At 39.2% G+C, this 11,641-nt stretch overlaps 1 protein-coding gene across 1 annotated transcript in view; it reads right to left on the bottom strand.

The window, feature by feature from the left end:
- Positions 1–9,229: 9,229 nt before the first annotated feature.
- The window catches only part of st6galnac3 (ST6 (alpha-N-acetyl-neuraminyl-2,3-beta-galactosyl-1,3)-N-acetylgalactosaminide alpha-2,6-sialyltransferase 3), an 88,731-nt gene continuing 86,319 nt past the window's right edge, over positions 9,230–11,641 (bottom strand). Inside the window, exon 5 of the mRNA XM_014013033.1 lies at positions 9,230–10,737. Coding sequence (XP_013868487.1) covers positions 10,548–10,737 — 190 coding nt within the window. The 3' untranslated portion in view covers positions 9,230–10,547. The remainder of the gene's footprint in view (positions 10,738–11,641) is intronic.

Raw genomic sequence — 11,641 nt, forward strand, 5'->3', positions numbered from 1 at the left:
AAAAAAAAAAAGCTCCTCTCCTTTTCTGGCCCTTCCACCTGGAACAAGCTTCAGCAGGACCTGAAGCTCTCCAAACTGGTCACACTCGGGGAGTTCAAAATTTGTCTGTAGGCACTTGTGTTAGTTGTGAGTGAAAAGCCTTTCTTTGATGATGTATGGTATTGATTTTTATTAGTGTCAAGTAAATTGTATTATTATTGTTTTAATGTTATTTTGTTGTGATGTAACAGGTCTCTTTTGTAAATAAGACATTGAGTCTCAAGAGATTTTCCTTTATAAAAGAAAAAACATATATATCTGTAAAATTCAGTGAGTTGTAATTATTTTTCTGTTAGGATGCTTTAATAAATGAGACCTCTTATTGGGTTTAGTGAAACTTGAGGTGTGAGGAATGACATTTGTTTACCAGAAAGCAATCCTGATGCACCTTGAAAAGCAGCCGACACCTCCTGACAGAGCCGTCAATCACAGCGTCCTGCTGTCACACACATCAGGACGTCATCAGCATAAGACTGAAAAAAAAAAATGTGGAAACTGCACAAATAAAAGCCATACCTAATGTATTTGTGGGGGGAAAAAAAGGCTCCAGGAGGAAGTGATTGATAGAGATGAGCGACTTTTCAGAACAACTCAATTATCCCCAGGGCTCGCAGGAGCTGAAGGATGTTCTGAACTTTGATTACATCAAGCTTGATGAAAGGATGGGAGGAGATGGTTGTAAACAAGCACATTAACCGAAACATTATTTAGCTCGTGGCGCTAYGCTGCGCAGCTTCAGTTTAAGTCGATGCCATATTTCTGCTTCTTAAGTGGTTTAATCATTGTACAAAAATCTCCAAAGAGAGCCGGCACACAGATTTATTTAGTCAGAGCTGCGGCTGCAGTGAGTCACGGCTGAATGTTTTCTGTTGCCTCAGATAATTTGGAAATCGTTGACATTTAGTGTCGGCTCCTGTACTTTATCCTTCAAGTGTCTAAATTGTGACAAGCTCGATATGCTGAGAGGTGGTGAAGACAGGGGGATGAAGATCCTGAGGAGGAGGAGGAGGAGTGGGTCAATAGAAGCATGAGGTGATTAGTGGCACACTCAATTTCTTTAGTTTAGGTAGGTGGAAAAAATAYTGTGTCTTGTCCGTTGTAGTTCTAAGATATTTGCAAAAAAAATTCGCTTATTCACCATTTCCTTCACCAACTTTTCCATCATCAACTGAAAATTAACATCCAATTTGCCAATTGTGCTCTCCCTGTGTTCTTTCTGTTTGTACATGATGTGTGCTGAGTGGGAGGGGCTTACAGGAGATATCGCTGCGCCTCGCTGTCCGTCAAACTGCTTGATCCACCACGTGAAGTTTGCCTGATGCTGCTAACGATGCTAATGCTGCTAACGATACTACTGCTGCTAACGATGCTACTGCTGCCAACGCTTCGCTACAAGACATCAAACTTGCAGTTGCGGCTGCTTTCTGAGCTGCACTTCATACCATCCATATTGTTTTCAATGAATACGTTTTGAATTTAAATTTGAAATGCCATCTTCAGCAGCATTAGCAACATTAGCAGTGTTAGCGTTTGTCGCAGGATGATGACATCACAACAGGAAAGGCTGTGTTCCATTCCAAAAGACTTAAATGTAAGCTTTATCCTTTAAGTTTTATATTTTTTTACGTTTAGATTTAGCATTTAAATTTAGTAAAAATAATCAAAATTCAAGACATAAGATAAATAACAATAAAATATTAGTAGAAAATTGTTAACCAGGATTTTACTTTACTCTTGTCGCCCCGTAAACCCTAAAAATGGAAGGTTTACCTGAAAATTTACATTTTGCATCTTTTCCACACCAAGTTTGAAAATGTTACACAGCCTGCTTGTAGTCTGATGTGTAAAAATATTAGACATTTTTATGCTTTTTATGCTATAGAAACATTTTCCAAAGCTGTGCAAAGGAATTTCATTTTTGTGCTTTTTCTTTTTCTCATTTTTCATGTTTTATATAGTTTCCTCTGAAGCATCCCAGGGCTACAATAATGGTCCATTCTGCAATATCATCTGGCCTTGGAGAGACATCCAAAGGTCGAACACTCAGCAGGAGCATATTTGCAAACTGAAAAATATAAAAGGAAGAAGAAAAAAAAAGTAAACACTAATGGAGGCGGTGAAAGTAGCTGAAGTTAAAAAGGCAGATTGTTCCTCTTTTATTAAAGTCAAGCCGACTAAAGTTTCTTCTTCTTCACCTTTTCCCAGCGGCTCATTAGTTTCTGTGCTGCTGTAAATTACATCATGTCCATTACTCCTGTGTACCGCTCCACCCTGCACTTTACAGAAATGAATGGGCTTTGTGGCCGCGCTCGCAGCCATTTAGTTATTAGTTAATACATCAGCCCTGTCACTGTACTTTGAGAYGCTCATAAAGGAGGCTGAGGACGGCTGATTTAATGTGGACAGCTCCGGACCTGGACCAGACCCGGACACCTGACACCTCTGCTTTATTACCTCAGATGATGCACTGACTGAGCCAAAAGCAAAAGGTCACAACCGCCCGGGTCTGACTGAGCAAATATTTAACAACCTTTTATTCTGAAAGAACCTGCAGTACTTCATGTATTTCTTACATGCAGTACTTCATGTATTTCTTACCAGAAAGATAAGGAAGTTATTTATGTAATAGGTACTCGGAGCATAACTGGAATACCAGGAAAGTACTCAGTACATACCAGGTATGCACTCAGTAAATACCTAACACACACCAGCTAAGTTCTAGGTAAGTACTCAATAAGTACCCAGTTCATACAGCTAAGTACAAGGTAAGTATTCAGAATGTAACCAGCTCATACCAGCTAAGAACTATGTAAGAACTCAATAAGTACAAGTACACACCAGTTAAGTACTAGTTAAATACTCAGTACCAGTACATACCAGCTAAGTACTGGGTAAGTATACAATAAGTACCCTGTACATAACAGTTAAGTACTAAGTAAGTACTCAGTAAGTACTCAGTATCAGTTAAACACTAAGTGAGTATCAGGAACATACCATTTAAGTACTCAGTACAGAGTAAATACCAGTTAAGTACTAGAGAGGTACCTAGTAAATACCAGTTAAGTACCAAGAAAATACTTGATAAGTACCTAGTACATACAATTAAGAATTAATTTCTAGTTAAGTACTTGGAAATTATCCATTACATACCATTACATAAGTCCAAGGATAGTACTTGATATGTAAACAGTACATAAAAATAAGTACTAGTTAAGTACATAAGTACCCAATACACACCTGGTATGTACTCAATAAGTACTGGGTATATATCAGCTAAGTACCAGGTAAGTATTTGATCAGGGTCTGAGTAAGTATTTTAGAAGCTTTTATTCTGAAAGGTGCCTTATTGACACGTTTCAGGAAGCAAGAAGTTAGTAGTTTTCCCTGGAAAGATTATAAACAGTATCTTACCTGCTGTAGATGAGCTCAGTTTAATTATGACCAGGCTGACGAGCTAACGGCTAGTCTGAAACAGATCAACTCTGATAAACGTTAACATTACCTGGCAGGAAATCTGGCAGAAATAGGACAGTCCTTCAGACAGTCTCAGGCTGCAAAGGACAGTTCCATTTCTCTGAGCTGAGGTCGTTCAAACAACAGCATCTACAGCAGGTAAGACAATGATTGTTTATAACCTTTCCTCTAAATATCCGTTAAAAGAAATCATTCCTGTCAAATAGCAACATCTGCCCCTTTTTTAAAAATGAAAATGAGTTTTACTTTTTATCAGTCCTGATATTTTATTCATCYGGTGTCAGAAAAAGCCCAAACGTGTGCATTAATGATCAAACTGACGCTCGCTTCTGCAGAGATTACATCTGAGCTCAAACTGTCGGGAAACGTTTGGACTCAGCACATCTCCGCTCCCGAAAACTCTGACGAGACGCCTGATGAGAGGAGACGGCTCAGCTGGAGTCCCGTTCCAGAAAAATAAATAAATAAATAAAACTACAACCACGCCACCCGCTTCGCTGGGTCCTCATTCTCTAAAAACTTTGATCAGACAAAAGAGTTTGAAGGATTTCTTTAATCCCCACAGAGAAATAAAGACAGAGAACAGAGTTCACGCATTTAAAAATAAAAACGCCCACATTACATCTGTTTTTAGATAACACCAACCRACAGACGARCACGTAGAACCATCACTTCATGAAYTGTGACCTGCAATAAAACCATGCAGCATTTGGATGTTGTTTCCCTTTAGTGTTAAAATAAGCTCAGTCTACATTCTGTGCAGCTTAAACAACAAAATAATACAGTTTTACAAGGACACTTGACCTCAAACTGCAAAGAAAAATAGCTTTACAGAGCAGAAAATTAAAGATATGAGCACAAGAAAGGATGATTTTGTGTAAGAAAGCACTTTGAGGGAATGGCAACGAGTCAGGAAGGAGGGACAAATCAAACTTTACACAGAAAGGAACGATTTGAAACTGTTGAAAACGTCAGATTTTCACTCATCAGTCAGAAAAACTGTCATTTCTGACTTTCTGCTGCCACCCTGCACACTTTCAATACATCTCTAGCTCGTTTTTTATCAAGTCACCTTCAGTTTGCTTTAAAAAAAACCTGAATGAAACAGATTCAAAGCAAACAGCTGTCCTGAAAACAAACATTATATCATTTTAATAAGAGCTGAGAATTAAAAACACAGGAAGCTGATTTAAACAGAAACGGTAAGACAAGTTCAACAACTGTGTTTCTGAAAAATATCAAAACCTGAAAAATAAAACCTGAACCTTAAATATATAAACAGAGCACAAAGATATAAGAGACTCTGTGATGCAGAGATGGGTTTTTATGACAAAAATAATAATTAAAAAAACATTTAAAATCAATTCAAGTTTGTGTTTTTAACAATAAAATGATGCTTTTAGGAGTACGAGCACAGAAAAGTTGTAAAGATAATTCAGGGTTATTTGGAGCTAAATCTGCAGACGAGTGAAGATTTGAGTCGATGAAACAAACTTCAACACATCAAGTTCAACTTTGATAAATATTCAACTGAATCAAACTGAACAAAACAAAAATTAACCATAAAGTTAAGATAATAAATCTGACRAGAGAAACAAATATAATTATTTTTATTTCCTTATATTCACGTATATTTCATTTAAAAACTTTTTTTTAAATTCTTTTAGAGTTTTTGTGTTTGTGGCTGTTTTTTTAAACTGAAAATGCACCAAAAGGTAAACAAACAGAAACACTTAATATTTAGAGGTCATCAATAAATTTTCTTTGTAAAAAAAATTAAACTGGCCTTTTTAACTTTCGTTTTCTACAAAACAATAAATTATGTATTAAATAGTAAATGATAGAAGTCTCACTGCTTCAGGACATTTTATACAGTTTAGTTTATTTTTAGCTGGACTTCATAATTTTCTGATTAAAGCTGAGAACAAACACACAAACCAACACATGACAACAAAAAGGCCACCATTATTACATCGAAACGTGCCAAACTGTGCTCTGCTTCGTATGGAAGTCATATATTCTGATAAACAAATGCAGATTAAAGTCACGGCGAGTGATAAAACAAGCCCCACGGAGACACTTGAAGTGATGAAGAGCTGCCAGATGAGCTGAACAATCCCCGGCTGAGAGGAGAACATTTGACAGGAMGTGTGCGCAGAAACCAAACTGTTCTCCCTCCTTTTGTTTCCCGCCTGACTTTAGATCTCCAGATATTTGTCCTGTTGGAGACCCCCGAACCCACTGAGCTGCACCAGAGGAACCGAGACCTGGTTTTTCTCTCAGCAKGTCTGAGAGCAGGGAGGAGTGTAAAAACAGGTAAACTGGGTTTAAAATGTTCAACAGATTAAAAATAAACCCTGAAAGTGGGATYTTTTTTTTGGTTTGCAGGTCAAAAATAATCAAATTCTGAGCTAAAATCAACCGAAGCAGCTTTCAGCTAAACATTCGGCTGTTAGTCGGCTAGCTTTCACACAAAAATCTTTCCAGAGATCAGAGTGTGTTTTTATTTTCACCGCCCCGTTCGGTGGAAAGAAATCCAGACTGAAGGTTCTGAGTCGGCAAACTGAGTCCTGTCGATCCAAATGAATCAAATCTTTTATTAAAACCATGAAAACGCAAACAAAATGAACACATTCAGGAAATAAACTCATCTATTATTGTTCACGTAGTTGCCCGTGTCTGTGTGAGGGTTTTGTGTTTGTCTCTGTTAGCAAAATATCTCCTGAACCACTCTCAGACAGAGGGATTCCTTTCAAACACTCAGTCYAATTAAAACGACCGACTTCAGCTGTTAAAACATAAAACTCTTTCAGCTGAAGACCGCCTCTGATTCAGCACTTTTTTTAAGCTACAGAACTACTCTACTACTCTGTACTTCTTCTTTTAAACACTAACGCAGCAAATTTAACAACTAAATAATTTCTTTAGTTGAACTGGATTTCACAGTAAAAGCCTGAATGAAAAACGCGGACGGATTTAGGAAAAACTGAACAGATTTCCAAGACTTGAGGTGAAAACTTCGACCCGAGGTGGAGAGGTCTCAGGTTATCAACAATCTGCTGCTTTTAACAAATTAATCTGAGCAGAAACTGGGAGGAGTTTGTGTTTTTAATCACTCCGCTGAAGTTATTTTGCCTTCATGTTTATTTATTTAAAAGCAGCTGAGACTGTTTTAAAGCAGGTGTTTTCTGAACATGACAGAACGTCAGCTGGTGAGGAGCTGAATCTGACTTCAGCTCTCAGGAAAACTCCATGGGGGGGTTTAACTTCAGGCGCATCGTGTGAGTTTGTTTTCTGCTGCAGCTTAATGTTTTTACCAACAGCTGAAAGATGAAGGAACATAAAATATATGAAGACAAACTTAATAACGTACATGTTTAGTTTTTGTCTCGTCTTACTGTGGTTGGAAATGATTTTTAACACTTTCCTAATCAAAAAGAAAAAAATTGTATAGGTCTTCTGGACGGGTTCTTCTCTAATGAAACGTTTCGTCTCTCCTCCAAGAGACTTCTTCAGTCTGAGAGTTTCAGGCAAAATTCAGGCTTTTAAGCCCTGCCTCCATGAGACTGATCCTCACATCACATGGCTATCRTTGACACCTAATTAACACCTATTGTTAACATGTTGTATATGCGGTTAAGTGCCAGGAGGACTGCGACCAGTTATACATCGGGGAAACAAAGCAGCCACTGTTCAAAAGAATGTCCCAACACAGACGAGCTACATCTAATGGCCAGAACTCTGCAGTTTTCACTCATTTACAGGCCAGCGGTCACTCTTTCAGAGATGAGGATGTTCTCRTTCTTGATAGAGAGGAACGTTGGTTTGAGAGAGGAGTAAAAGAAGCCATTTTTGTGAAGAAAGACCGTCCACCATTAAACAGAGGTGGAGGCCTCCGTTTTCAGTTGTCCCCCTCCTACAGCRCTGCTATTGCCAGTATCACTCCACCCCCTGTTAACAATAGGTGTTAATTAGTTGTCAACGATAGCCATGTGATGTGAGTATCAGTCACATGGAGGCAGGGCTTAAAAGCCTGAATTTTGCCTGAAACTCTCAAACTGAAGAAGTCTCTTGGAGGAGAGACGAAACGTTTCATTAAAGAAGAACCCGTCCAGAAGACCTATACAATTTTTTTCTTTTTGATTTTTTACCTGGATTACTGAGATGCATCAGGACACTTTCCTAATTGTTTCTCAGTAACTGGAAGGTATTTATTTAAGACTCATAAAGAAAATACAAAACACAGCTGGTTGTTTGAGACATTTTTGTGTCGGCTAACGTTAATCAGCTGCGGCGGCCACCGTAAATTAAATTTTATCAGTCATAGACGAGTTTCCAATGATTTGCGAAGTGCTTCATGAGGTATTTTGCTAACAGACAAACATAAATTCAAAATGCTACATTCCTACTTAAATCAGTCAAGATTTGCTTCATTTGTCTTTTAAAGTTTGAGCTTTGGCTGTTTTATTAAAAAAAACTGTACAGATCGCTACATTATGTTAGGTACGGGTGCAACGATAAATCTGTGCAGATTTCCTTAATTCTGAGAGATTTTATCCAAAGTCACAATCAGCCACTGTCCTCTTTTTGCTCTGCTGTGAGCACAACTTAATGTCCAGTTAAAACAAGTTTGTGTTTCAAGAGTATAGTAATGTTTTTTAATGAAATAAGATTGGAACATTGACACCCAACAGTGTCAGTTATTAAGAAAAAAATTAAAATTGTACTGGCCACAAGCAAAATTGGAATTGGCAGCTCAGGCTTTTAAAAGATGATGATCGGTGCACTGTTAGTGTTAGGACAATATAAATGTTTGTTTATTCTTATTTTTGTCACGTGTAATTACTGCTGACCTGCAAACCGCTGCAGCTGCAGAATCCCTGTTTGGTTCATTCTTTTGTTTTTCCGTTTTTATAACCCAAATGTAAATTTAAAAATCCAGTGTTTGGTTTTTGCTTCATCTGTCTAAATCTAAAATAAAATCTACAGTTTTAATTTGTAGCGATACCGGAAATGATGGAAGTCACCAAAGACTGCTGTAAGATAAATGGTAATGTCTGCACTCAAACTCTATTCTGCATAACCTGGACTATTAAGAGTGTTTTCACACCAGGAAAGTCTTTTGGTCCACTTGTTTGGTCCAAACCAAAAGCAGACTGTAGTTTTTCCCTTTGGTGTGGTTTGCATTCGCATTGTGCCTTTTTTAAAAGCGGATTATAATTTATAAACAAAGCCACACAGGTGACAGTCTTTGCTCCCATTGGACAGAAATAACGGGGGCGGGACAGAGCACAGACCTGGAAATAAAGGTCGTGTTAAAACAATTTCAAGAACAGCTCATTTAACAACTCTTTCGATGACATACTTCTAATTTTGGGACAGCGTTGATAAATTGATAAATGCGTGCCTCAACCTAAAGGAGACGAGATGCTCTGTGTTCCCTGACCCACAACGGCTCATTGTTTGTAGCGTAGTTGCGTTAGCAACACCGAAGGGCTAATTGCTACCATTTTGCTTATCTACGGTGGCCTGTGAAGTCCAAAAAGAGGTATGTTTCCTGTAGTTGGTACGGGCTGAGGCTGGTCTGTATTCACACCAGACATGAACTACAGAGTTATTTTGGAAGTGGATCGAGACCACYTCAAAAGTGGGTCTAGATCCGGTTGTTTGAYCCCCACCAGGGTTCACATGAGTGTATTCACACCTGCATAAAAGGTCCGGACCAACGAGGGAAACAAACTCTGGTCCATTTAAAGCGGACCAAATGTGTCAGGTGTGAAAACACCCTAAAGCATGTTGGTGAGATCATCGGCTCTCACTGAGACGCATCCACTCCCTCTAAATAAGACAAACATCATGTCTTTGCTTTAATTATTAAAATTAAGAAAATGTAGCTTTTTTTTTAGCTTTGCAACTGTCGTTTTTCTAATTTAGTTTAAAAAAACGCCTGAATATTTGTTTTTCTTGTTATATTTTAAAGCGGACAAACCAAAGAATGAACTTTACACAGATTCKGCAGGATATCAGGGCTGTCTGTAAATCAAACGGCTGAAATTTGACTCATTTCACTCCTCTTCAATTCTCCCAACTAACATCTCTGTTATGTAAGAGATGCATTTAAAAATGAAAAGGAGACGTGGACGATGGGTTTAGAGGCAGATGGGACAAAGTTCACACGCACAGGCATGAAGCAGGATGAGGATCGGAGGAAAAAAAGACCGATTCCTTTAGAGTGGTTATGGTGAACTGTACAGAAAACTACAGGCACAAAACTTCGTATGGTTTCACTGCATGAATCTGCTCCTCTGGAGGCTCTGGAACGACTTCGCCTCCTTTCATAAAGATGGAGTTTCTACACACTGTGAAAAGTGCGGCTTCTGCAGAAGAAATTGGCAAAAAAAGGCCAGACATCGAGCCGAAGCCACAAAATTCAGTTTCACGTGATTGTAGCAGAAGAAAAAGAGCTGACATCTTTAGAATTTACGCCTCGGGTTTACCTGACGTTTGCCTGCAAACTGCTTCTTTTTTAGTTMTTTTTTAATGGCAGGTTTCAGACGACCTTGGTTGCTGAAGAGTTTTTAAAAGGAGTAAATTGAAACTGTCTGCCTTCAGATGTCCCTCGGCCAGAGATGAGGGCCTGAATGAAGCTAGTTGAAGATTAATTACAACCTGACAGGAGACAGAGGAAACAACAAACAGGCTGATGAGATGTCCAATCCAGAACGGCTCCTCAACCAAAAACACATTTCTGCAAGCTGATGATGCTTTATCTTCTTTTCTTTTCAAAAACAAAAATACGAGTTCAAGCCATCCTCTGCTGGACTCACAGAGCAGCGGTGGATGTTTTAGTCAGTGCAGAGCTGGGAGGTTTCCACATTCATCAGCTGTAAACTCCAGGAGAAGAAAACTTAACAGTTCAGGAAGCAGAAGACCCTGCGACCAAACAGGACTGAAAAACCRAACAACAACAAACGTGGAGTTAAATTTGAGCCGAAACCAAAGCTTCACCGACTCTCCGCTTGGTTCTGCCGRGGTCACGACAGCTGCCACGGCGGGTTGAAGAACTTGATGGCGTGCGTTTTGGCCCACTTGGAGAAAACGGACTTCTCGGTGATGAAGCGGTGTCCGCCGTAGGGGGCGCTCTCGTGGAGGAGGTACTCGGCGCACTCGTCCCGTCCTCCTGCCTCGTARTAATGATAAGGAACTTTTCTGTAGCCGTCTGACCTGAAGGAAGGAGAACAAAAAAAAGAGATTATTAAACTGTAACTGTCTACAGATGTGTGAGTTTTATAAAACATTTCATTCTGAACAGTAACACAGTTAACAAGTTATTTAAACGCGTCAAATCTGGACTCGTGGCTGAGAGGAACCCTGCTGAGCCAACATGGTGACAAAATGTTGCACTTCTGGCAGATCTGAGGCAGACGGTGACAAGATGAAGATCTTACTGAGTCCATCTGTCAGACAAAATCAGTTATCTGATTTTCTGAGATTGGCTCCAGGAGGTACATAACAGATCTCCAACCTGAATAAATTGACAGATGAAGTGGCCAAAAATATGTTTATATCTTCCATGATGTGGGCGATAAGCATGCCTTCAAGGACTGCTAACTAGGGCTGCATGATACTGGAAAAAACTGACATTRCCCTTATTTTCTCACCCTGGGATATATATTACAATATGAAAAAATAAATAAAAAACACAATGACTTGAACACTTCAAGCTCTGCTGCCATCTTCTTGACGTTGAACCTGTTTTGTGTGTCACAAGTAGGGCTGCAACGATTAGTCGACAYAATCGACAACATCGATGCAGCATTTTAATGTCGATGCTTCGTATTTTTTACCCACGTGAATGTTCATTTGTAACTGCAATGCAACACATGAACTGCTGGGGGCAGAATCGCTTCTATTGTCTTTGGTTGTTTTGTTTACAGAAGAAGAAGAATGTGGCGTGCCGGCCTGGAAACCACAGAAGGACACGTGCCAATCAAAAAGCTTTAATAACAGCAGAACAGAACGACGAGACTTATGGTGCGTTCACACCGAACGCGATTTCAGATTCAAAATCGCAGCCAACGCTGAAGTTTGAAGCTTGTGCACTTTGAGGTCAGACGCAGGACAGCTG

This window comes from Austrofundulus limnaeus, unplaced genomic scaffold (genome assembly GCF_001266775.1).
Source record: "Austrofundulus limnaeus strain Quisiro unplaced genomic scaffold, Austrofundulus_limnaeus-1.0 Scaffold97, whole genome shotgun sequence".
Lineage (NCBI taxonomy): Eukaryota > Metazoa > Chordata > Actinopteri > Cyprinodontiformes > Rivulidae > Austrofundulus > Austrofundulus limnaeus.